Below are 26342 nucleotides of genomic sequence, written 5' to 3'. Positions count from 1 at the left end.
GTTTTTGACAGATGCGCTTTAATATGTGAACAAAAATAGAGAGTCAACAATACCCAGTAGGAAAACTTGTTAAATACTAACCCAATTTTTGGCAGATATATTACAATTGAAATCAAGTTATTGTTGGTTGTAAATTATTTAAAAGTACGGTGGCGAGTTATTAAGTCCGTGTTTTAGGGTTATGCAGCAAAGTAACCCAGAGCGTCTCTACCTTCGAGAGATTTCTACAAGCTGGCATGCCTCGAAAGCTCCAGTAAGAAAAGGGTCGAAAGAATCTAGGGCCCCGCTACTGGGATCTCTTTTCATATTTGTGTGCTGAGCTTATAATACATAAGTAATAGCCAGGCAGTGTTTAAGGCTCTCTTTTGATGTAAAATTAGATTATAATTAATCCTTGAGTACATTGCGAAACTTAACTCCCTTGGCAGGCAAAGCAACATCCAGTTAGTATGGGTAACCGGCCTCAGGTGAATATAGCATAATAAGATGGCCGACTTTCTCGCAAGAGAAGCGGCAGTCATCACTTCAATTGGCTCAAGCCGTTCCTGGGAGTAGGTTCCAATAATTTTAAGGAAGAGCTCTATAAGGAGTTGAACGCACTAAGGGATTTAAACTGGTGTGGCTCAGTAGGACTGCGACAAGCAAAGAGTCTACTGGAAAGGCACAACAATAAAAGACTCCAAAACTTTTTAACCTCCCAAGGAAGAAACTTAGAATACTAATACGTATGTATCCTTACAGGACACTGCAGACTAAGAGGAATTCTGTATAAACTGGAAATAGGGAATAAGGTCAAATGATCTATGTCGGTTCTGCAACTCGTCCAGATGCGAGAGTAGTCTAGGCTCGATGTGGCACTAGTGCTATTTTCGAGGGCATTAGGTTTAATTCCTGTATTGTGAAGAGCAGAGTGCACTAGGTCGTCGATACCTAGTGTTAATATCTATCTATCTACTTATTAAGAACGTGACTTTTTGAATGCGACTGACGAAACCAGCTTTAGTATGGGGAGTATGGCTGGAGTATATAGGTCCTCCTATTGTTAGAAGCTGAGGCGAGCCACTTAGTCACAACTGACGTAAATGCCGATTAAATGCAGTCTTTACCGAAGTATATAATGATTGAAATGTAGGTAACTGACTGTTTGCAAGTAAGCGGAACGATAATCAGCAAAGTGTATTCATAGGACAATTATTATTTTTTTAACTATTTAATAGGATACTCTAACACCTATGTATGTGCATATGTCCATAAAACAATGTGAATATTCATACGCGCCTGGCTATAGGGTTATGCGTTATTCCGTTTACAACAATAATTACACCGAAGAATATTTACGTTTAAACAGCCAACTAAATAACCAAGAAGATGTTAATACCAACAATAAGATAACGTAAACAAGTTATTTCGCCAATTGTGAAAACGAAATATTCCAACGGAATTCCTCTCGATTTCCTGTTGGGTTAGTTAGCATTTACTGCCGAAGTCTGGACTACACACTTCCTTTGTGCAATAAAATATAGGTATAAAGTTCGTGCGTGCCAAATTGTTTGTGTTTTTTTAATAAGTTTGCTTTAATAAAAACTATTTGTTAGACATTTTTACTCACATTTACTATAAGTAAATATGCTGCTAGGTTCTGCAATTCACTTCCGAGAGAATTTCAACCATAGACAATTTGAATTCGAATTGTATGGGGTAGAAATTCATAGTCATACTGCTGCACGAAATTTAAAACCACCCAACGTCAAAATGACCCAAATAAAAAAATTTTTTTTTTTTATATTTTTGAAAATTTAAACAAATCATTGCCCTTCTTACTACATATATGTAGTTATTTTCCAAATTTTTTGCGCGTAGTTAACTTAAAACTATAAATGAAGCTGTGAAGCTCCGATATTTTCACTGCCGTGAAAATTTATATAATATGATGGTTTTTAGCCATAAAAGCATAAATCTGTTAATGGTAATAATGTTAAATTGCCCTAAGTGAAATTTACCTCGCTTCCTAGGTCCTTTTTAAATATCCCTCTTTAAATTAAGCACTCGAAAAATTTCATACTCACAAAATTATGTACATAGAACTCTCTTATAAGTTTCGTTAGATATATAAAAAGCTTAAATCAATGCTTGACCACAGATATATTAAAAAACTGGTCACCAATCAGATTGGCTTATTATATATATATCCGCACAAGTAGAAAAATTAGTTTAAATTGCTTTCTAGAAAGTCAAATTTTTTTTTTTAATTCATTTTTTGCATTGCACCTACTTAACACTCGTCGCATGACTGCAAATATGCATTTTTATCAAACATTCTTTTTGGTTTGGGTTATTTGGACATTTTGCTATGAATCTGCATAATTGCTTTTACAGAATTCGCTAATCGATTTTTATTAGTTTCGGTCGCTTTACTGCCATTGTGTTAGATTACACGTTGTTCTATCCAATGCTTACTTTTTGGTCAAACTATTTCTTTTCAAGTGCCAAATATATTGACAATGGAAGGGACGGCAAATTGAATACTGACGCGACATTTTAACAAGTTTTGGCTATTTTTCTTTTGTTTATTAATTGTTTATCATTTAAATGAAAGTAAAGCTCACTATCTAACAAAAAGCATGTAAGTCGGAATTTCAACCTTTTCCTTTTGTTTATTTAATATTCACTGTGTAAGAATAAGCTATTACTATGCATTTCACTTTAAACGATCGTTGAATGCATGTAAACTACAGCTTTTAACCACAAATTGACCAAGTCAAAATACAAACACATTTTACACATTTAAATCATCAATTCTTGCTGCACCACTGGCCACAAATGCCGCACAGATTGAATTCGATATCCACTGTCACACAATAGCTAACCGAAAATACAGTTACCTAACCGCCACAAAACCTCAAAATCAGCCAGAAAGGTCAAAACACAAAATGGCCTATATATATGCAACCGCAAATTGAGTGAGGTTGAGTGGCGGCAGTAAATGGGTTGAGAAATTTTGTGGGGTGGCTGTGTATGTATGAGTGGAGAAATCACTTCGCAAAACGTGCAACATGTTGACCTAGAGTTTAAGGGCGCTGTTTGTTTTTGGTGGAGTTGAATGGGTTGAGGGTATGTTGACTTACTCGTGTATCAATCAGCGTAATATGTTTGTATGTACAGAGTGGGTGAACGGGTTGATAAGTTTGCTTAAGTGCTAAAGTGGAGCTGGGCGATTTTTTTTTGATTGGGCTGATAGTTGCCGCCGCTGAAGTATTCAATGCAAGCATATCAAATATTGACATTAAATACCTGTGCGGAAAAACAGTATTTTGTTAGCGTTTTCTTTTTGCAGCTGTGATTCGACTTTCATTCACGATACATATGTACATATATAAGTACATACATATATATGAATCGATATTTTTACCACGAAACCGCTTGTGATTTGTATGAAATCTGTACTAAACGTCGGATTGCAAAAATAGCGTCAAAATCGAAATCCCAGCGTTAAAAACTCTCCAATAAGAATTTTCAGTGTAATCAACCCAAAATCGTAAAATTTCGCTCAAAAACGGATACCGCCTAAAAATTTGAATTTGATATTATTCGATGAAATGACCTAACCTAGAAAAATGACTATTACCACTGAATTCAGCGTACCCGAATTGACTTTACTAGGTAGGTCGTCGGCTTGTTCGAAATAAAACGTAACCGAAAATAACCGTTAAATATCCAGAACTTTATTTTTCGTTATTAATTTATTTTTATTTTTTCGATCAAGAATAATTGTTGAATTCGGATTTTTATTTATTTTGTAAAAAAAAAAAGAAAAAAATAAAAATAAGTGAAAATAACGGTTACAGATAATATGATCGAAAAAATAAAAGTCAAAGCTAACGATAAAAAATTTATGGAAAAGTAAAAATGCAAAAATAACCGCTACACATGATCGAAAAAATAAATTTCATAAAATAACGGTTAAATTTGATCGGAAAAATGGAAATCCAATTATAACTGTTACGGTCCCTGATTGGAAGAGAAGCGCGGGCGAGCTATAGAGAGCTAAACACATACATACATATATCGATCAAAGATTCGATAAATAACGATAAACCCTTCGTCAGTGAGGTCCATACCGATACCTAAATGTAACAATATAAATAACAACATCGATTGTAAAGTCGATAAATTGAACGATATCGATAACTATATCGAAAATAAAACAATGCCTGCCTAGCTTTTTTAATGTTGGTCTTTGGAGGAAAATTACGAGTAAAATTGCCGACGTCCGTTTTTTTCTTTATTTATGCCATTTGGTTGTTTACTCATTTCCCTTTTTTGGTCCCTCCCGCACCATTAACCAATGTTGACAATCCATTTAAAGCACTTTTTAACGTTTTCATGCTTATGGCGCATTTTTAACTCTCTCATTTCCTCTCTTTGCTTTCTTCTCCACAGGGACTACTTCTATGACAGCTACTGCTCGTCGGCGCTGCTCCGTTCATCTGGCGTCCGTCCGAAAAAGCGTAAACGCCTAATGACAACCACATCGCGAATGCTCAGCGATGCAGTGAATAGCAGCAACATAAATGCTGCTGTCGCTGCGGCTGCACTGGCCCAACAACAGCAGCAGTTGCATCAACAGCAACAACAACAGCAGCAGCAGCAAACCTCCCACTTGTTGCCCCATCCGCACCACCATCAGCAGCAAGTGCAACAGCAACACCAGCACCAACATCAACATCAACATCAACAACAACAACAGCATCAACAACAAGTGGCCGCTGTAGCCATGGCCGCTATGACAGCCAATTTGTTGCCACAGCAACAATTGTTGCTACATCAGCACCAGCATAGCTTGTTGGGCAATGCTAATAGTGCGGCAGCAGCCGCCGCCGCAGCCGCTGCAGCAGCGGCCACATGCAATGGCGTTACAGGAGGAGGTGGTGGTGGTGGTGGCGCCTCTGCCAATGCGGCTCAGCACAATCTCAACGTGTTCTTGCAACAACAACAGCAACTTAAGCAGCAACAGCAACAGGCGGCGGCAGCGGTCAGCCAGTACACATTGTCGGCCGCAGCAGCGGCGGCAGGTGGTTTACAATTGAAATCGTCGTCCGTGCAAAATGCTACGTCGGCAATAATTGCTGCCGCTAATCAAACATCACTGTTGAATGGTGGTGGCGCCACGGCTGGTGCTGGCGGTGTGGGCAACGAGCAAATGTCAACAACAGCCACGAGCTATGGCAGCTTGGTAAATGGTCACAGTCAGCAGCATCAACAACAACAATCACAGTATGTTGGTGGTGGTGGTGGTGGCGGCGGCTTGCAGCCGTTAACGTTGTCACTGAACAGTATGCATCAGTCACCACAGCAGCAGCAACAACAACAGCATAAGTCATCAGTGCTGCTGCAAAAGCAAACACACCAGCAGCAGCAGCAAAACCATCAGCAACAACAACAGCAGCTGCAGCAGCAACAAGAGCAATTAACTACGAATCAACAATGGGGACCGTTCAAAGTTTACAGTAAGTAGTATTGATCCATACGACTATTGACAATTGGCCAGTAACGGAGATAAACTGTTAAACTGTGAGGCAATACTCGCATAGGAGAGATATACAGTGTTCATACATGCACGCATACTTTTAAGCACAGAAAGTCAGATATACAGATAGAATTATGGTGGGTTTAGTGCTTCACTCTCGGTTAGAGTTCGCCTGGATAAGAGAAGACGGATGCTAGCACTTTCAACTTCGCCTTTGATTTTTTATGAAAAAGGTTTTGAAATATGTATTCTGTATTCAGGTATCCGGGGAGGCTTCAGAAGCGTGGGGCTCCTAATAGAAGCAGATTACATGCTCAAAGACCGCCTTCAATCCGTTCTCCGGTTTCATACCTGGAGGGCATGTTCTCAGGCTGGCCTTCTGCTTGGTTTAACCAGGAAAGGGTGTGCTACATGTCCGAAGACTGGTTCCAACTCATTTCTCTGGTTTAAGTGGCTGTTAGCTTAGGCATTTCTCCCATGCCAGCAGATCAGTTAAGCCAACTACTTACTTAGCAAGACTGACTTTACTGCGCTCGCAAGTTCGATGCTTTATATGCGCTGTCCCAAGTTGGTTTGGGGAACGAAGTAATTGATGAGTGATTCGTGCATGATGTGTTACACTGCTGACTGTGCTCACATATGTCACGGTCCTGGGATTCAGTAAGCAGTCTCTAGTCACTAATAGTGACTTTAGGTGGTGAATGTGGATTTTGAGACTATTTGGTATTCAGTAAGCTATCTCACGTGTCTAGTCTGAAGAAAAGTCAGTAATTTTTCAGTTGGCTCTGAGCCAAATAAAAAAATATGGAGGGAAAAGATAATTGCTTTCTGTTTTATTTAAAAAATAAAACTTGAAAATGAAGCGAAGAAATATTTGCGCAACAACAATTTCATTAGGAAATAAACCAAAATGCTTTATTATCATAAAAATTCATTGATAAAAACTTTTTTTTTAACCATTAAAATCTAAAGATTATGTAAAAAAAGCATAAAAATAACAAAAAAAAAAAGAAAAAATAAATAAAAAATTCTCGGCGTCCTAGGAGGACTTGAAGCCAGATCTCTTGAGCGGGGGTATAATGCTTTGACCACTCGGTCATTGCCAATCTTGGAGATGCGCGAGCAAAAGGCATTCATAAATGCTATCAGTTGACTGTCTGTGTTTGTTTTCACCACACATTTTTTGTGAAATTTTTGTGACTTTCTCCCATTGAATACCCAAATAATCTCAATTCACAAAAGTAGTCACTAATTGCTAGTCTCAAATTAAGTGAATTGAGATGAGACTGAATTCTTGAATACCAGTATACCTCTTTTTTAATGTGGATATCAAAATATATTTATAGGTCGCTTAAATCGCTCAAAGTTTTCCATGTATTTTATATGGGATAAAAAAATTTTTTTCGTAGAAATGGTTCAGAATTATTGACAATCAATATTTTTCGATCGAATAACGTTGTTTATCATACGCAAGAGTTTATTTAGCCATTTTTTTTTAAATTAACTATTTTTATAGGTTCCCTAAAAACGCAAAGAAATCGCTAGTATTAAAAATGGGTAAAATAAAAAACTTAGTATTTTTACTGGAAGCCCCCTGAAGAGAAACATCGTTTTCCGATCGAAAAATATTGATTTTTAAGAATACTGTACCATTTCGACAAACAATATTTTTTCCCATATAAAAAGCTTGGACAGTTTTGAGCGACCTCTGAATATTTTATGATTTCGAAGTGGAGACAGGGCTATTTTTTTCGATACAAAATAATCCTTTTAGTGAGAGCATTAAAATTCGGACTTTAATTTTTCACATGCATTTTTTTAAACACCCTAATGTATATTCTTATATGCTGGAATCGTAAGTTTCAAGGCATCAATAACGCAATCTTTCACAAACATCCCTCTGAGAACAAAATAAATTGTCGTGAAATAATCTCAGTATTATGGAAAATCGCAATTTTCACACAACTCACTCGAGTGTGGACACCGGAAAAACCTCCATATTACAGCGTTTAAAGACCCGCCCTCTCAGATGTAAGGAAAACGCAAAAATAGAAATTTCATAAAAAAATTCGCTATCCAACAAATAAAGTTTCGCAAAATATCATTTTGTATCGAAGAACAGTTTTGGGATTTTTTGAAATGTAGAGCTCCATTTTAAATTAATATTAATTTGTTTATTGGACCATCATAGTTTTTAATGTATCTGTAGCTTTTGTTTTTTTTTTATTCTTTCTGATAATACATACATACGTATGCCCATAACAAAATCAGAAAGGAAATATTTCTTCCTAAATTTTCAATTTTATAGTGTTACTTAAAGCATTTCGATTTCTTAAAGAATTTCGAAACCAAGCACATCATCACTTTCGCATATTCTTCTCTATTCAGAAAAAGTCTGAAAGCAACATATGACAGCCATTTTTTGACTTTTTATTTTTACATAAACCAATATGTTTTCAAATTCTTGAAATGTATTTTTCAAAAAAGAATTACTTTCTTTTTATAATTTTGATAGCAAATATATTTTTATTAAAAGCACATTATATGCGGCGAAACGTTGCGCACGGTGCAAGTATGCGCAGTGAGTATATTGAGGGACTGCTGAAACTGAAAAGCAGAATGTTGGCCAATGCAATGAAAACTGTGAAGCAAAAGCAAGGAGACTCAGACGACGATGATCGACATCGACAGCCAGGAGAACAGAAGGAAGCATTCAATGATCTCGGCAGTCACCCCATAGCTACGCCACGCACATTACACGCTGAAGACTTTACAATGCCATCAATGGATATGTTCGCAAAGGCCTGCACTACAACACCCGAACCCGAAGCAGAACCTGTAACCGGTGCCACAAGCCGCATGCAATATCATCGTCCGAGTTTGCATACCACACCCACAAGCGAAAACCGGGAAGAAGAAACAATTACCAGGGAACACGATTCAGATGTTGAAGAAGCTACGCAACGATCAAACAAAACGGAATCTCAACAAAAGGATGAGGATGAAATGGTTACGAGCAAACACGAAATGGAAGTAGAGGAGGTTACACAAAAGTGTAACAAAACAAAAACCCAGCACGAAAATGAAAATAGCGAGGAGGAAACCATTACGAGAAAACATGGAATTGATGCTGAAGAAATCACTCATGCACATAAGGAAACTGAAGTCGAAACGAGCACACATGCTGGTGATCAAGGCACCAAGGGAAGACCACACGCCGAACACGAAGCAAATATGGAGAAGCCAGAATGCAAGCAGCATAAAACCACAACGCCCAGCAGTGAACAAGAAGAGACAAACGAAAGTGCAACGAAAGAACACCACGACAAATATAGTACAGAGCGAACTGAGGAACATAGAGAGAAATCGGCGACAGGAAGAACAGATGAGCACAAACCAAGTGAGCCACAGGAAGAGAAAGGCGTGGAGACTACCACTGAAACGAAACAAGACGAAGAAGAAGAAGAAACGGAAGAAGAATGCACAGAAGAAACAGAGAAAGAATCGGGCACTACATGTGGCCCTGATGAAGAAGAAGTAGATGATTCCCAATATGAGCCACCTTTCAGATTTATTCCAACCACAGCTAATCCTCCAAAAGAAAAGGAAAGCGCCGAGCAAGAAAAGGTACACGCAACTACTTGTGCGCCCGACGAAGAAGAAGTAGAAGAGGAGGAAGTCACATATCGACCACCTTTTAGAATTGTGATAATCGAACCAACCACAGCTGACGCGAAAGTGAGTTCTACAACACAAACGTCAGCTTCGTCAACGGAGAGACCGCCTCAGACTGAAGCCAATGTGACGACGACTAGAGCAGCGATTACAACACCTAGTGTACCAGTAGCTTACCAAACCATGTGTTTCCCAGTAACAGAAGCGAATGGGCCAAAAGAAATGACTACGCAGGCATATCCGACGGTGCCATCTTCCAATGGTACCCAAGGAGCCACAATGCAACAGGCATATCAAACAACCTCTGCAACGAGGACTCAGCAACCGATTAAGAGCTCGCAGGAGGCGACAACTCTGGGTTATCCGGGGACACAAGAACATCAAGCGACACAAGGATATCCAGTGACTCAAGGGTATCAAGTGACTCCAGGTTATCCAGTGACTCCAGGTTATCCAGTGACTCCCGGACAGCAAGTGACGCAAGTATATAACACAAGTGTGCCAACGACAGCTGCGGCAAGCGCCAATGAAGCCTCCGCGACTCTGCGGCCTGCTAATGCCACCACAGAAGTTACAACGCAATCCGTGACTGCTTATGCCACAATGTGCTTTCCTATAACTGAGCCCGCCAAGCCGTCTACTACGACCCCGAGGCCTAAATCTGTAAGAGATGCGCCGAAAAAACGCCGGTTCCATAAGCAGCGTCGCCAATCTGGAAACAATTTGTTGGTAGTGCGAAGACCTTCCATGCGCGCAACTCTCAGAAGAGTGGTGCGTGAGCTGAAGGAACGTGAAAGCAAGCCAGTAGATACATCCAAAATGTTGACGTTGGTGCATTATGCGGGCCAACCGCGCTCTCAACGTTATTATTTGCGTAGCCTCAAGCACTCGTCCGCCGCAAATGGAAACCATAAAAACAATGAAAATGCAGACTATCCTGATGAAGAGAATGACCCGAAATTTGTTAGGCATAGTAAAAATATAGATGGTCTCGATTACGAGCAGGCCAATGAGGACGATCAGTCTGGCATCTTTGAGGATGTAATGAAAGTCAAGGTGCCATATTGTCCAACTAAAGCGCCATCACCACAGCTCATGGCGGACAAGTGTGCGGGTAAGAATCACAACCTACAACATTTTAGTCAGACGCAGTTGAAGAGACCTCCACAGTCGGCGAACCTATGTAAAAAGCCTTGTGAGGATGGATTGGAAGTGAACGCTCCAACACAATTTATAATGCCAATACCACAAATAGGTAAAGAGTCAAATTATTCTAACGAAAAACAAGCTGATGACGATTCCGACATGGATTCGAATTTCAGCACAGACACCTTGCTTGATAATAATTTTGGTGGAACCAGCGGTTGTAGCTTGGAAACACCACAATTTAAGCAGAAGAGTAAAGCGGAAATTTCTTTGGAAAACTTTCGTAAACAACAGGCAAATGATCCAATACAGCAAAAGTTAAGTTTTATGGGACGCTTGCTGGGAAGAACCTCAAAGTGTGGAAATACAAATAAACCACCAAACGAATTACCGAATGAGTTTCCAAGCGCAACGCCAAAAAGTGTATCGCCGTTGCAAAGAATCTTCGGCAAATGGCTTAAGTCGGAACCCAACTGTGATAAATGCCATCAAAAAGCAAAGTTAAAAGACATACTTCATCGTAGGACATCTATCAAACAGCTTAATAAAGGAAGCACAAGTAAATACAGACGACAAAATAGCAGACTGTATGGGAATATAAATCTCCGAAAATCTGAAGGAAATATAAACTCAGAGCTCGACAAAGCGCATACAATAAGGCAAAGTAAAACTACTCGTGAAAACAAATCGAACAAAGCAGCTAAGGATGTAGGAAATGCGCAATTTGTTGAGGTAGTCAAGCCTCGCAGGCAATCAATAATGCTAAAGCCGCGTCATATTCGCGAAGAATCCAATAGTCGTGTGCTAGATTGGCAAGATATGGACGTGCCAGACTTATCCTTCTGCTGGGAGGGAAATGTGGACATTGAAGGACAAAATATGTTTTGATTGTTGCCTTCAGCTAGTGTGGGTTTAGTTTTCCATATCTTGTAATTCGCTATTTAAATTAGTCTAAAATATAAGGCAGACATTTTTAGTAAAAATTGTATTAAGTTTTTTTTTCATTTAATTAATTAATTTTAACATTTTTCATGATCATGCCTAAAATTTTCATTGGTTATGTGGAAGGCTATTGGAAGGCAAGGTGCACATATTTATCTACTTACTAGAGTTGATTTGGGTGTTAAAAATAAGAATTAATGAACAGGATAGCACTAGAAGCCATTCGGTCTTACATGTACCTAAGTAGCTTTTATGCCCAGCCCGCACACAATCTAATAAGAAATATGGATAATTTTGAACTGAAAGCAAGAGCCAGGAAGCATTGCGATAACCGAAGAGATTTGTTCACGAATAATTGATTGTGAGACATTTTCCACAAGCTACCAATCAATTAGAATGCTTCGCAGAGCTGGGACAAAGGAAAATCGCAATTTGGAAACTCTGGACTGTTGGAATCAAGGAACAAGTGAACGGATTTTTTTTTTTAAATATAGACCATACCGAAAGGATTTTTTACAGGTTATTGCGAAAAGTCTTACAACAAAAAAGGTATCTGTGGCTGGAATTTCGTGAATATTTGAATACTTTTTTTTTGATCTCAGTTATAGCCGGTCTTAGTTAGAATCAAGCATAATTAATTTGGGCTTATCTCCCGAAAGCTGCGAGACAGAAATTTCATGACAAAGTTGGGCAGTGCCTCTTATCATATGCTGGGTAGGGATATCCTCTCACGTTTCCGCAGGATTACTGTTATCAACGAAGTTGTAGAAGAATTCTTAATGAGAGAATTTCAGGTCAGAGGAAAGCTTATTTGGGTAAATTTAAATGCCGAAAATTGGTCTTCCAGTTCCGAACTCGCTGCTAATCCTGGAAAGACGGAGCTCGTATTGTTCACCGGGATATTTTAAGTGCCTATGCCCAACTTGCCGCTGTTGTTAACGTTCCTCTTATGCTCTCTGGTAGAGCATGCCCCTAAACAAGAAACAAGTGTTAAAAAGAGAATGAAAAAGTTCCTGTACTGCTGTAAAATACTGTCCTTTTTGGAACTATTGGGACGCTCAGCACCGTTCTACGCTCGCGATTGTAAGACTGGCACTGTCCGCTGCGCCATTAGGCTAAGAAACGCCAATTTCGTTTGCATACGGCCAATAATCCCTCTAAATGCATTCTCGGGAGAGTCAAGTTTGGATAGTAGATTTGAAGGAGGGGTTAACGCAATAAAATAGACAGTTGTCGGGCTACATATAGTGCAAATACCGACTAGAAGATTTGATACCTACACACTCACAACCATGCGCAATAAAAGCTCTAGGATCGCTTATGGCCGTCGTCGAATAATATCGGACTTTATTTGTAATAATTTTTGGTTTCTTTCAAATCAGGCAACTATCCAATAGTTCTCCCCAAAATAATTGGAATATATTCCAATATGATTACAATTTATTTAATCTTTAGATTGAAGTGCACTATCGCTGACGACATAGATCACCAGGCTATACTTTTCGCAAATACCGGCAACCGGGATAGGGTGATCTTCCACTCAGCCGTCAAATTGTTCTTTGATTTCCTCAGCGGAAGGGCCTTTATTGGAACTTTTTTTAAATTAGTGTGGTTGTTCTATGTTCTTTAGAACGTAAAATAGGAATGTTTGTTTTTATAAAAGGCACTTTTAAAGTAATAAATAAATCGAAGGATCATTTTTTGAACCCACTTGGTCTTTCCAAATTTGGGGTAGGACGATTGTATTAAAAATTATAAATCAAATTCTTGCCTTCACTGGTAGGTAGAAAAATTAACGAGTAATTTTGTAGTAAAAATTTTAGCTCTTGCACTCCGCCTTTTGTGGATATTTTTTACTCTTTTTAAAAAAAGTGCATTAAAAAGGACAGTAAGATGGTTAAAATGTTCTACAAAAATATGCAACACAGATGAGATTGTTATACTACTAATTCGAAATTTTAGGATATTTTCATTACGAATACATAATTTAAACATAAATCAATTTTAAAGAATCCATACTTACATACGTATGTAACTCTCCTCGATTTTTTGCAGGCAATCCGGACACATTAATTTGCGGCAATTGTCGGGAATGTTTCAACGAACTGGCTGAGTTATTAGACCACAAACGGAGTTATTGCAAGTTGCGTTTCACTTGCAAGTGCCAGGATGTTGCATTCGCTGCAAGTAAGTACATATCTATCCAAGCGCCAAGTGTGCTGGCAGAAGTAGTAGTATTTTATTGTTATTGCACCCACACCACCACAACGTCAAGTGTTCACTTCAGCAGGACGCGCTAACGCTAGACACATGAGTATTTATGTATGTATGTAAGTATGTTTATGCGTACAGCGTCCTTGTAGAAGGAGTACTCAAATGCAAAATTGTTATTGCAACACTTGCTTTGCATCTTGCAGCAATTTGTATGGGTGTTGTTTATTATTTGCATAGAGTATTGTTGTTGTTGTTAGTGTTTGTTTGCTGCTGCTGCTGCTGCTGTTGTTTGTAATTAATTTATTATTGTTTAACACTTTTGCAAACGTGTCGGCCAACACTTGTTTGCACATGTTTGGCTAGCAGCCATTATTTGACTCCTTCTTTCTCCCTGTCTGCTTTATATAGGGAATTAAGGTTGTCCTTATTTTTATAGAGCTAAGGATTTTTGTTTTGATTCTAGCTAAAGTTTTTTATTTTGTGTCAGCTTGTTAGGGGTATTTAATAAATATGTATGTAGATATATGAAAGTTTGTCGGAAATTTATCCGTTCCACATGCGATCCAGATCCGAATAGGGATTGGTAGTATTTCATAGCCATAAAATAAGACTGAGCGGGCGAAAAAATCAAATCGTGATTTTTAGAAGAAATTTTTCAACTTTAAAATACTTGAAACCTCGAAAGTCTAGTAAATTTTCCTGCGCTGTTCAAATTCATATGAAATCTTCTTATTTTACAGGTTTTATATTCATTACTTGCTTAGTTCTCAACTGAAAGTCTAAAAAGACATCCCTCATGTACCTTGTTTATTAAAATAGTGCATGCATGGGTATGCATTAAGTACCAGCAGGAAATTATTAACTGAAAAGCGCTCTAAGCGGTCTAGTTTGACTTCGATTTAAGTTTGTTAGTTTACACAGCTTGCAAAAAAAATTTATGGCGCTAGGAAGCTCAACAGCTAAGCGAAAGTCCTAAATTACATATCCTCTTAATGAGTAAATAAGTAAAAAAAAATGGTTTTGAGATTAGTTTTTTTTTCTGCCTTTGCAAGTGTTGGCAGGAGTACTGTAATCACAGTAATTTCCTGCAGGGCAGCATACTCATTTGAAATCATACTCAATTTGTAAAAGAATTTTTCGGCATTCTGGTGAGCGCAATTCACCCTTTGCATACATATGCATATAGCGTTATGCCCTCTGCTCTTCTCCGAAGGTGAAAGTAATGGCAAGTGTGAGTTTTCAAGGCTCTTTGTTTAAGTTGGCTGCTGGCAAAATGGATTATTTCCGAATTAGTGCGAAAGTTTCTCTGTTGTTGTTGTTGTTTTGATACATGTAGTCTGGATTGTAAATTTTATTACTTCACTGCGCTGAGTGAAAGTGTGGCTATAACAATTTCTCTTAAGAAAATAAAATAAAAACATGATAATATTTTATGAGCGAAGCTTTTCAGAAATTCACAATTTAGTCTGGTTGGAAAAAAGGCAGTAATTAAGCATGTAAACGTTTGTATCGTGAATTGATTAAAATAGTAAAATTAATTTGTATTCCTTAAAATTAAATATCTCTGCATATGCATATTTACAAATGGGTCATTCCATCCAATATTTACACCTCAATATTTTTTTGGGGTGAAATATATTTTTTTACATTCTTTATCGAAAAAAAGAAGACACCTATTATTTTATTTCGTAATGATATTCGAAATTCTCGAAAAAAAAATTCCCGAAATTTTGAACTTACCGAGAAGTATCTTTTTTTTAATTGTTTGCAGTTAATAAACTATTTGTCGGAGAAAATCAGTTAAGGTATCAAAATGTGCGTAATTACCTCGGATTTCCACGAGAAAATTAGATAGATTAAAATAAGAAAAATGTTGCATTAAAAAATCGCATTTTTATTTTTTATTCTTTTTTATTAACTTCATCATGTTTGATTTTTATTTATTTTTTAACCTGAATTGTTGTCAAACTTTATCTCGTAAAAATTACTCTTCGGCCACTCTAACCTTTTTTTGGACCAAAAACTGTACACATATTACTGCGAAAAATACCGTTTCCGTGGAAGGTCGATGTTGAATGTATAGAATTTTTGCGTAAGAATTTGAATACGCATTTTACGCGCTCAGCAAAGGTAGCTGAATGATCGATTGAAACTGGAAGTTCAATAGCACGCAACGGTGGCTCCACATCAGGTTCCAATAATTATTTCTAGTCCTTACAGGGTTAAGAACATTTCTGTGACATTGTGCACTCTTGGTGTTTTTCTGGCGAGTATAAGTACATTTTAAGCTCATAGCAAAATAAATTTAAGCTGCGTTGGCCTGCGTCCATGTCGTTTATCTCTCACAGACTGAACCTCTCACATTGGTACATCCCTATAAAAATTGCAGAAAGGGTGTATCTCCTCTCGTTATCGAGATATTTAATTTTGTCCCTTTTTTCAGTGCAGTACAAAAGTATGGAAGAAAATAATAACACCGTCGACAAAAAAATTATCAAAAATCAACGCGAATCGTTAGCCTCTGGAAACTTACACCTCATTACTAAAATTTAGTGGACTATAAAACGGCATATATCAATTTTTCTAAAAATTATGAATAAAAAGTTTGTTGTTGTGCAATTTTTTTCTTAATTTTTCCACAAAGTTTCCTGTTTCACGAAAGAAATTTAAGTGAAAAATTATTTTTTTATTTGACTCAATATGGAAACTGACAAAAAAAAATATATTTCACTTAAATTGCTTAAAGAAAGAAAAATTAAAAAACTGTTCAAAATGGCGTGTCCTCTTTTTTCGCAAGCATTTTTACCTCGCTTTTATTGGCTAGGCATGTAACTATGTAATAATGGTGCACCTAAAAGATGCAACAATTTCCATAATTCGCGTGTTATTCTATTCGTTATAATAGTTTTAAAATCAATTGAATTGAATTCTAAAGAGATTTAAATAAAATTATAGTTTAAAAAATTATAAACTCGGTCTTATTACAATTTGAACTAAAAGTAAAAAAAAAATTTATAGAAATATTAAGAGAAATGGGAAGTTCCTTAACTTGATTTAATTAATCTGGGGTGCTTCTTAGATTTTATAGTGCTGCTATTGACGATATTCAATATTACTAAACTGAAAATGAAAAATTCAAGACAATTGATGTCAAGCACCACACGTTTTGTTTTAAGATAAAATGAGCTTTCTTGTGAATTCCTTTAATCCTATTTTAGGTTGGTTTTAAAAGTTTAATTAAATCAATTTATGGAGCTTCCTATTCCTCTTAACCAAAATTTGTAGTTCTATTCAATTATTTTTAGCTTTTTAATTCACATTTCGCTGTTAGATTATATCGTGTTTTATCAACGACTTTAAATTTATACTACTTCTGTGCATTAAAAAATTTATGTAGCATAAACAAGTGGTTTTTCGTATAAATACTGTATTTTGAAAAAATAGCAGTACCCATTTTTGGAATAAAAAAGTATTAGACTACAAAAGAGTATAGATACCAGCGTTGAGTATGAGCAATCATTTTTGAAAGACCTCAATTTTGGGGGGGCCTGTTGGCATGAAACGTCACATATAGGCAACACAATTTAATTCGCATGAATATTTCCTTAAAACTTGAAACGGATACACTGATAAAGGTTCATTAAAAATGTGATTTCTATTTAAAAATACGTATGTATGTATAATCAACGCTACTCTTACAAAAGCAAACAATTTCATTTTCCTTTCAGAAACACCGCCAATGAGCGCCAAACTGTTATGTGCGGTTTGCAAGGACGCCTTTACCAATCCCTGGGATCTGATGGTGCACGCTCAGGCCGCCCACATGGTCAACATTTACGAATTGGGCAATGAGGCTAATAACAATTACAACAACAATACCGATTGTGCTGTTGTTGCCGATGTCGCCAATGTTTCAACAAGCAGCAACAACAACAACAACAACAACAACAACAATGCCACAGTATTCACCACTGCCACGAGCGCTCTTGCCAACTACAACAACAGCAGCAGCAGCGGCAGCAACAACAACAACAACAAACCCCACACTATGGCCAACGCTGATTTGGCCAACAGTGTACAATTTCCGTCACCGCCTTCACAGTTTAAGATCGAGTTAAATAATAACAACAACAATAGCAATAACAAGAATATAGCCACATGTAACAGTGGCAGCAACAATCACACCAACAACAATAACATAACTAGTGGCCATGAAATACAAATGTCGCCAACAAGCGAAACATTGGCCACGAAACAAGCACCAACATTGGGAGCTGGCAAATTAGAGAACAGCAACAACAACAACAACAACAGCATCGACATAGTAACAACCATGGGCTCGACCGCTGCTGCTGCTGGTAATAATGGTTTCAACGCCAGCAACGGACATGTCGCCGCCGATGCTGATCATTGCATGGATGGCAAATTTGGCATTTGTAATAGTCCGAATTCCGCAATTGCCAAAGAAGAGGTAAGTGGTAGGTAGATGCATGTGTCCTGTGATGGATGTGTGTGTGTGGGTTGCTGGCATTTTGACTGCAGTTGCATTTGTCGACAGCGGGGGGTGGAGATTTTGTCGTTTTGGGCTCATTTGCAAACGCAACAAACATGTCTTTGTCATTGTTGTATTTGTGTTTGTGTTTCCGTTTGCTTTTGTAAGTGCAAACATATGTATGCCTACTTACATATATGCATGCAGACACACCCACTGTAAGTACCAATTCTCGTATTTGTGTTTGTATTTGCATTATCTGTGAGTACACTGTTTGTTGTTTGGTTGGAGTTTTGTCGTTTGTCCATCGCCAATTGTCAACATTATTAAGCCATATTAGCTCCGGCTGGTGCATTGTTTGTTGGTATTTGCTTAGTCATTGATCTAAATGCTGGAGGAGAAAATGAATTTATTGATTTCTATCAATGAAAGTTGAGTTGAAAGTCATGAAGTTACTACAGATAAAAATATATAGATAGGTATAACTTATTTTCGTTGAAAACGATGCATCCAGAAACTAAAATTGGTAATAAAACTGCAGTCTTGAATTGTTGACAAAGCGTAATTTTTTTGACTTCCAAATAATATGTTTTTATTACACAATTTTAACGAATGCATTTTGTTACATACCAAATCACTTATACTGAGTTTCCACTACATACCTATGAACGGTTTAAACTAGCTGTCTATCTCTCTCTGCTATATCCTAATGCTGTGGAGGGGGTGAAAGAAGATACTCTCTCACGAAGGTTGCAGGGCGAAGGTTGCAAGCGAAGCCGAAGATGATGATGATGACGATGCCGAAGCCGAAGACAAAAACAGTGCAGTAGTAAACGAAGACGAACTCGAATACGATGCACAAGCGGGTAGCTTGAAACTAAGCGGTACTATTTTCTAAAACGAATCGCTTGCTGGGATGACGCGCCTTTTCAAGAAATGGCTCAAGTTTTGGCAAAATGTAATCCAACTCATTAATTTGCAAAATGTCTGGCTGTCTTGCCTTAACTCATCGTACAAGTGTGGAAATTCCCCAAAGGTTTTCCTAGGCAAATTTATTTCGTTAAATGCCGCCTTTTCTTTATTTTCTTTTCAGAAGCACTTCTTCATCTGAAGACGAATCCATTTCAATTGTATTGCATCGCATTCATCTTCCACTATGTACACTATCCAGCTTGCCTGAGGCGCAAGCAATTCTTCGCCGGTTTCCTCTTCAACTTCGACGTCGGCTTCGCTTCCACTCTGTCTGCAACCTTAGTTAGACTACCTTAGGCCGAACGGCACGTCATCATTAATACTAAGAAGGACGTAGGGAATTTCGGCAGCCCAAATCAGACTACTAAGGAGATCACTGGACATTAAGCAAAACACCATATTAGCACTCTTCGGTGGCGCAAATTGCTCACCCGCAGGAAGTTGAGTTCGAAACCAGAGGACAGCCCAAAAGTGCAGTTAAAGGAGCCATTAAACCTTCGCTATGGCTTCTAACCCTGAAACAACTTTTGCAGCGCAATAAATTAATAAAAAAGTGGCACCTCTTGTAGTTTACTGACCCAAGTTAATCTCTAATTTTAAAACGTTAGGTCAAATGATTAGGAGTAATTCTCGAATCAAGGTGCACTGGAATGATACTTTGCACTTAGAAAGGACTTAATGCATATGAAGTACATTCTTCTTCTTCTTATTTGGCGCTGTAACCGCCTAAGCAATTTTGGTCGAGTTCAACAAAGCACGCCAGTCGTTCCTTTTCTGGGTCAACTGACGTCATTTGAAAATGCACAGTAAAGACAAGTCCTTCTCCACTTGGTCTTTCCAACGCACTGGGGGCCTCCTTCTTCCTCTGTTACCACCAGCGGGTTCCGACCTGAATACTTTCAGAGCTGGAGCGTCGGAGTCCATTCGGACAACTTGGCGAAGCCAGCGGAGCTGTAAAGCGGTGTAAAGCTCATACAGCCCATAGTTTCATCGTCAGCGTTGGATTTCCGTGCTGACATTATTATAGGTGTTAATGCTGGTTCTCCAGTAAAGGAAATTCTCTACTTTCTCGAAATTATAACTGTCAACAGTGACATGGGTGCCAAGGCGCGAATGCGCTGACTGTACTTCGTCTTGTCCTCGGTGACCGCCAGACGCATTCGCTTTGCTTCCTTATCCAACTCGGAAAAGACAGAAAACACTTCTTATTACCGATGATGTCGATGTCATTAGTGTGGTAAAAAATACATACACGCGGGTAAAATGTTTAAGACGTTAAGTTCTTTCCTTCTATTTAGTTTTTTGTAAATACTCGTATGTTTTTGTTGAAAAAAAATTTGGTTGGAGATAAATTTTTTTCGATCGGAAAACTTTATTTCTCTTTATGGGACTTCCAACAAAAATTATTTATTTAAGCATTTTTTAGTATTAGCTATTTTTTATATGTGACCAAAATAATCGTGGCAACTCCAGGTTTACATGATCTCTTGATAAAAGGACACGAACAACGTTGCTATTCAGTGTGAAGTGAAGAGAAGTGCCCTTCTTTAACCCTGGAAGCGCTTCGCTTTGCTGACCCTGGCTGCGGGCTTTTTAGTCGACACGACTAACACCAGATTTGAATTTAAATAACAAACAAACTACAGTTAAAACGGAAAATACCTTCTTGGGTTTTTGGTCCTTATACTTTTTGAAACACATTACCTAAATATTTAATATATATTTTTTCTCTGTTACGTATAATAAACAAAAAGGTAAACGATTGCTGTTAGTCAAAGCACCTACAGGGTTAAAAGACTCACAAGAGTCACTGGAAGTGGACACAACGAATTATTGTCGTAGCACCAGCTGAGTATTTTATAATTTCGTTGAAGAAACAGTACTTTGGTTTGTGCAGGGACCGTAACAGTTACAACTTTTATTAAAAAAATCACTCTTTAACAATTATTTTTTGACTTTTATTTATTTACTCTTTAAATAACCGTTATTTCTGACTTTTATTTTATAAATAGAAAATAAAAATTATTTTATTTTATTTTTAAATTATATGTCTTAAATAACAGTTATCGAAGACTTTTATTTATAAAAGTCATAAATAAAAATCAGTCACTGATCTTTATTTTTTCAATCATACTTATAAAAGTCATTTGAATAAGTCGTAGTAAACTTTTGTTTTCCAATACCTTCTTAACTGCGAAAAATGTTAATGACTTTTATACGATTGATTAAAAAAATGAAATTCGGTCACTGATTTATATTAATGACTTTTAAAAGTAAAAGTCACTGACTGATTTTTATTGATGACTTTTATAAATAAAACTCTTCAATAACTGTTATCTAAGCCATACAATATAAAAATCAAAAATAATTGTTATTTTTGATTTATAATATAAAAATCAAATATAATTGTTATTTTTTTAAATTTGGCATACAAATTGCAAATAAAAGTTTATTTTCAAATTTGAGTCTCGGTGCAAAACGGAATCGATTGGTATGTTTCACTTAGTTCTAGAACATTTCCTTTATAGTGAATTTTTCCATGACAGTTTCATCAATAACTGTTATGTTCGGTCCCTGGGTTTGTGAGAAGATTTGCATAGTAGAAGAGTAAAGAGTTTCCATTAAAATTAAAACACATTTAGATTGCTTAATGCAATACAACAAAAACCACTGTAGAGAAAATTATTTTGAGCTTTTATGCCACCTATTTACCATTCTCTTGCTTTCAACTTTTCAGGCTGATTCCCCCATGGATGGCCACATTTCGATCTTGCCGCATAGTGCCCATCATCATACAGAGGATGTAAAAATGTTAAATGGTTCACTTTCCTCGCGGGGTAGTTCACCAGCATTGGAGCATGAGGATCAGGAGGACCAGCAGCAACAGCAACAGCAGCAGGAGCAAAACGCACAGCCCGCCTGCATTGTGCGCACGCTGAGTATTGTAAGTGCAAAATAAACAAATACAATAAAAATTCATAAGCAAATAAAATGTTATTTGCAATAGCAAATTCAAGCACATAATCGTTCTACATACATATGTAAATATGTGTATGTATTTGTATGTGTATGTGTGCAAAAAAAATATAGATGCGAGAAAAACAAAAAGAAAAAATAAATGGACCGCCGCTAAATGGTGAGCATTAAAAAATGGTTTTGTCATAAATTAAGTTAACAGCGAAAAGCACAAATTGCGGGCGAAAAAACGCAAATGCACAAATATATTCACAAATACATACATATGCGAATGTATATTAGGGTGGATATTAAAAATGTCAGCATCTTGAATTTTTATGTAAAACCGCTTAATTTGTTCTACGCTACGTACGAAATAAAGACGTTCACGAATATTTCAAAATTTTAGACAGATTTTTAGAAAACTCTACCAGGGTATCAAAAATTTAATTTTTTAATCGCAAAAATTCGACCAAATTTTGATTTTAAATCTGATAAATTTTACATATTCAAACTTTTTCATAAAAATTTATAAAATTTGCTGAGATACAACTGTGAAAGTAAAATTTTGTAGAAATTTTGCAATGAAAAAAAATAAATTTTTTTTAACCATGATAGCCCCATTTTTTTAATTTTCAAGTTTTTGTGGATGTCTTTATTTTGTATGCAGAACAATATAAAGGGGTGCCCCATGATGTCGATATATTAAGGACCACCCTAATATACATACACTCATGCAGAAATACGATTTTTTCAACCACATACAAATAGCGATTGTAAATAAAAATTGCGGCGAAAAACAAAATCCGACACATGCGCTCAGCCGCAAGTTGGGCGTGATCAATTTCGCAAACAATTAAAATTAAAAGCAAAATATTGACAATTATGCATTTATTTATTTAAATTTTTTTTTGATTTTATTTCTTTCTTGCTCTCTCTTGCTCTGACTTGCTTTGCTTGCTGCTGGCATAAAACCAACAACAACAAAAACAACAAAAAACCGTAGGAAGCAGCTACCGCCTCGGGCACAACAACCAGCTTGATGACCAGCACATTGGCTTTAAGCCTTACAAATGGCGTTGCCAATGCAGCAGCTGCACTGGCACCACAATAGAGCGTCGCCAACGACAAATGGTAAAATACAAAAAAAAATGAAAAATATATACATAAATAAAAAAAGCAGCAGCGTGTGACTTATGATATACAAATACAAACAAAAGTCAAATTAAAACGAATGATGTATGGAGGCGGCGTGTTGGTATACGTGGCGTATGAGCAACAGCGGGTATGTAAGGCATACCAGTGCTAGCTATCAGCTGCAAGTATGTATGCATATAGTATTTACATATAGTACATATAGTATGTACACAAGAGGCGTATTATATATATACAAATGCAAATTTGTTATTAAGTGAAAAATTAAAAGTAAACTTAATTCCGAGTTTTTCGTTTTCGGCGTCGGTTTCACTTGTTTTTTTTTTTTGACAAAATCAGCAATAAAAAAGTTAAAAGTTCAGCCAGCAAAATGTGCGCACAAATTTAAGTAAAAACCAAAATTGGTTTAAGCATTTGCAAGCTGTAGTTGAAAATCTTTTTTTTTTGCTTTTGAGTGAAAAAAAATAAAAAATTTAAAAGTAAAATAATTAAATGCATTACTAGTTATTATTTATTGTCCACTTTAGCTGTTGGCCACACACGCGCGCTGTGGCTTTTGGACATTTTTCCTTATTTTTCGTAAGCATAAATTATTTGCAGATGACAGTAGGTCTCACATACACATGTACAATGGCTGTACATACATACATATGTATGTGTGACCAATTGTTATAGCGTCTGTCGGTCATTCATTTTACATATTTACGCGGAGTGTTAAAATATTACGATTTTATGTAAAGTTGCTAAATTTACTTTTGTGGATTTTCGGATTTTTGAATTTCCTTCATACTTTTAACTGTCCTTATGCTATTTGTGAGGCAATTCTAAAATTATTTAAATCTCACGATATAATGTTTACATAATTTCATATATTAAGTTGGATCGGAAAATGGTCAATTTCCTAATAATTTGATTAAACATGTAAAAGGATGCCTCAAAATGTAATAACCGCTTACTGATTTATTTTCAGCTTAAAATATAACTTTTTTATAGTTTTATAAGTACCTAGGTAAGTATTTCTTCCTTGAATTTTCTCTAAAGTTATTCATATTATTCATGTACGAGTAGACATATTTAATATTTTTCCCAAAAAAAAATTGCCCATTGCAAACTTTGACTAAGCCTACAACACTTTTATAGCTTGAGTTCATACTTATTGAGCTAAGTATTACATTCTCTATACATCCAATTGTTGCTATATGTAATTTAAAAAGAAACAAACAAACAAATTTAAAGAAATGGTCCAATGGAAAGTACTTTTGAGTACTGAGTACTTTTGAGTTCTTTTAAGGTCTGAGTACTTCCGAGTTCCCTTCTGAGTATTGAGTACTCTCGAGTTCTTTTGTGAGTACTGAGTTCTTTGGATTACTCAGTATCGATACTTTTAAAAATCGGGTGCTGTCGATCCTTTTGTGAATCGAGTTCTGAGTACTTTTGGTCTCGATACTGCCCAACACTAGTAAAGTGTATTCCAGTGCAACAACAGCATTTTTAGTAGAGAAAGAGAAAAGGTGTTTAAAAATGTATCGGAAGAATTTACAGGATGCTCGCAAACCATTCAGTTTTGACGATAAGGCGCCAGTTGTAAAAAAATACAGATATTCAATTTATATCTTATTTTTTAGTTTTATAAACAACTCTCGTTGAAATAAGAATGCGATGAAATAGGTACTGGATGTGGTACAAGATGTTTTAGGGCTAAGCCATTTTCATATATACATAAATGAATAAATATCACAGAAATATTCTAACAATTTCAACTCGGTTTAACTCTATCCTGTTATGAAGGCGCATTTCTTCAAAAATTCCTACATGAGTTATAGCAAAAGATTCGTTTTGTGAATGGCCTTGATCTGTTAAAAAATATATATAAATTTGTGCACTACTTCTTTCAGTTCCTTCAGTGTAAAATATCCACTTAGCTTCTTATTTGGCTTTTTGTATGTTTGTATGATTAGGTCGGCTATGCAGGCCTCCTAAAATCACTTGACTAAAAANAGACTATTTTTTGTGGGGCTACGTCAAGTCTAAAGTCTACAGAAATAAGCCAGCAACTATTCCAGCTTTGGAAGACAACATTTCCGAAGAAATTCGGGCTATTCCGGCCGAAATGCTCGAAAAAGTTGCCCAAAATTGGACTTTCCGAATGGACCACCTAAGACGCAGCCGCGGTCAACATTTAAATGAAATTATCTTCAAAAAGTAAATGTCATGGACCAATCTAACGTTTCAAATAAAGAACCGATGAGATTTTGCAAATTTTATGCGTTTTTTTTTAAAAAAAAGTTATCAAGCTCTTAAAAAATCACCCGTTATTTTCTGAACGTTTTTTTTATGGAAATATGTGTAAAGCAAATTTGAGACATACATCCTTTAACTAATTTGGAGTTTTATTTCGTCGCATATGTAAGATTTATTCAAAAGCATAAGAAACAATCAGTATAATCGTATTATCTACATATGTATGTATATGTATAGTATTTCAAGCAACAAATTTAAATTTCTATTTTAAACAGTATCTAAAGTAAACATTAAATGCAAAACTGAAAAAAATATATAAAAATAAATTTAAGAATAAAAACTTATAAATTTTATGTCTGTAGGACAAAAATACGAAACATTTACATTTAAGCTAGTAGATAGTTGCATACAATATGCAGGATATACACAAACATATCATTTTAAATTAGTTAACAACTTTATATACAAATAAACTTGCAATTAGCTTTAGAAATATGAAAAAATATAATAAAATTATTAAAAAATAATGAAGTAAAAATATTTCTGCGTAATTATATGTATAAGAAAATAACAAAAAAACAAATTGGAAAAAAGAAATACAGTGCGAATCTGTACAAAAATGCCGTTAGGTATGGTCACCTGAAATGCAAAGGCTTTTACTAACAAAATAGTGTAAAACTCACTTTTTGTTTGATTTTAATGCATTTCATCGAACTGCAAGTCTCTCACAGCGTTCTATGTAAACAAAAAAATTTTGTTAGTTACGGCCTTTTGCATTTCAGCTGACTGAATGTACGGTGGCGGGAAAATAGATAGGGCGGCGACAATTTAATAAGTTTTGGTTATTTTTCTTTCGCTTATTTAACGCTTATTATTTTTTAGGAAATTATAGCTCATTAGCTAACAAAAACCATGCAAGATGGAATTCCAAACTTTGTAAAAAAATTAGGACAAGTAATTTTTAAGAAAAAAATAAAATAAAACCGACTTCTAAGCTCTTTATAAAAATTTAAAAGTACAGTT

The 26342-nt window shown here is 36.3% G+C and overlaps 1 protein-coding gene across 1 annotated transcript in view; it reads left to right on the top strand.

Moving 5' to 3' along the window:
* The window catches only part of LOC108364904 (uncharacterized protein DDB_G0283357), a 38594-nt gene extending 14539 nt beyond the window's left edge, over positions 1-24055 (top strand). The window contains exons 4-8 of the mRNA XM_017618787.1: positions 4441-5507; positions 13346-13477; positions 17233-17975; positions 21706-21912; positions 22930-24055. Coding sequence (XP_017474276.1) covers positions 4441-5507; positions 13346-13477; positions 17233-17975; positions 21706-21912; positions 22930-23037 — 2257 coding nt within the window. The 3' untranslated portion in view covers positions 23038-24055. The remainder of the gene's footprint in view (positions 1-4440; positions 5508-13345; positions 13478-17232; positions 17976-21705; positions 21913-22929) is intronic.
* Positions 24056-26342: the final 2287 nt, after the last annotated feature.

The sequence above is a fragment of the Rhagoletis zephyria genome, unplaced genomic scaffold, assembly GCF_001687245.7.
Source record: "Rhagoletis zephyria isolate East Lansing unplaced genomic scaffold, Rhagoletis_zephyria_1.1 Rzeph_scaffold_00035, whole genome shotgun sequence".
Lineage (NCBI taxonomy): Eukaryota > Metazoa > Arthropoda > Insecta > Diptera > Tephritidae > Rhagoletis > Rhagoletis zephyria.
This window is presented reverse-complemented; position numbering and strand designations above follow the sequence as displayed.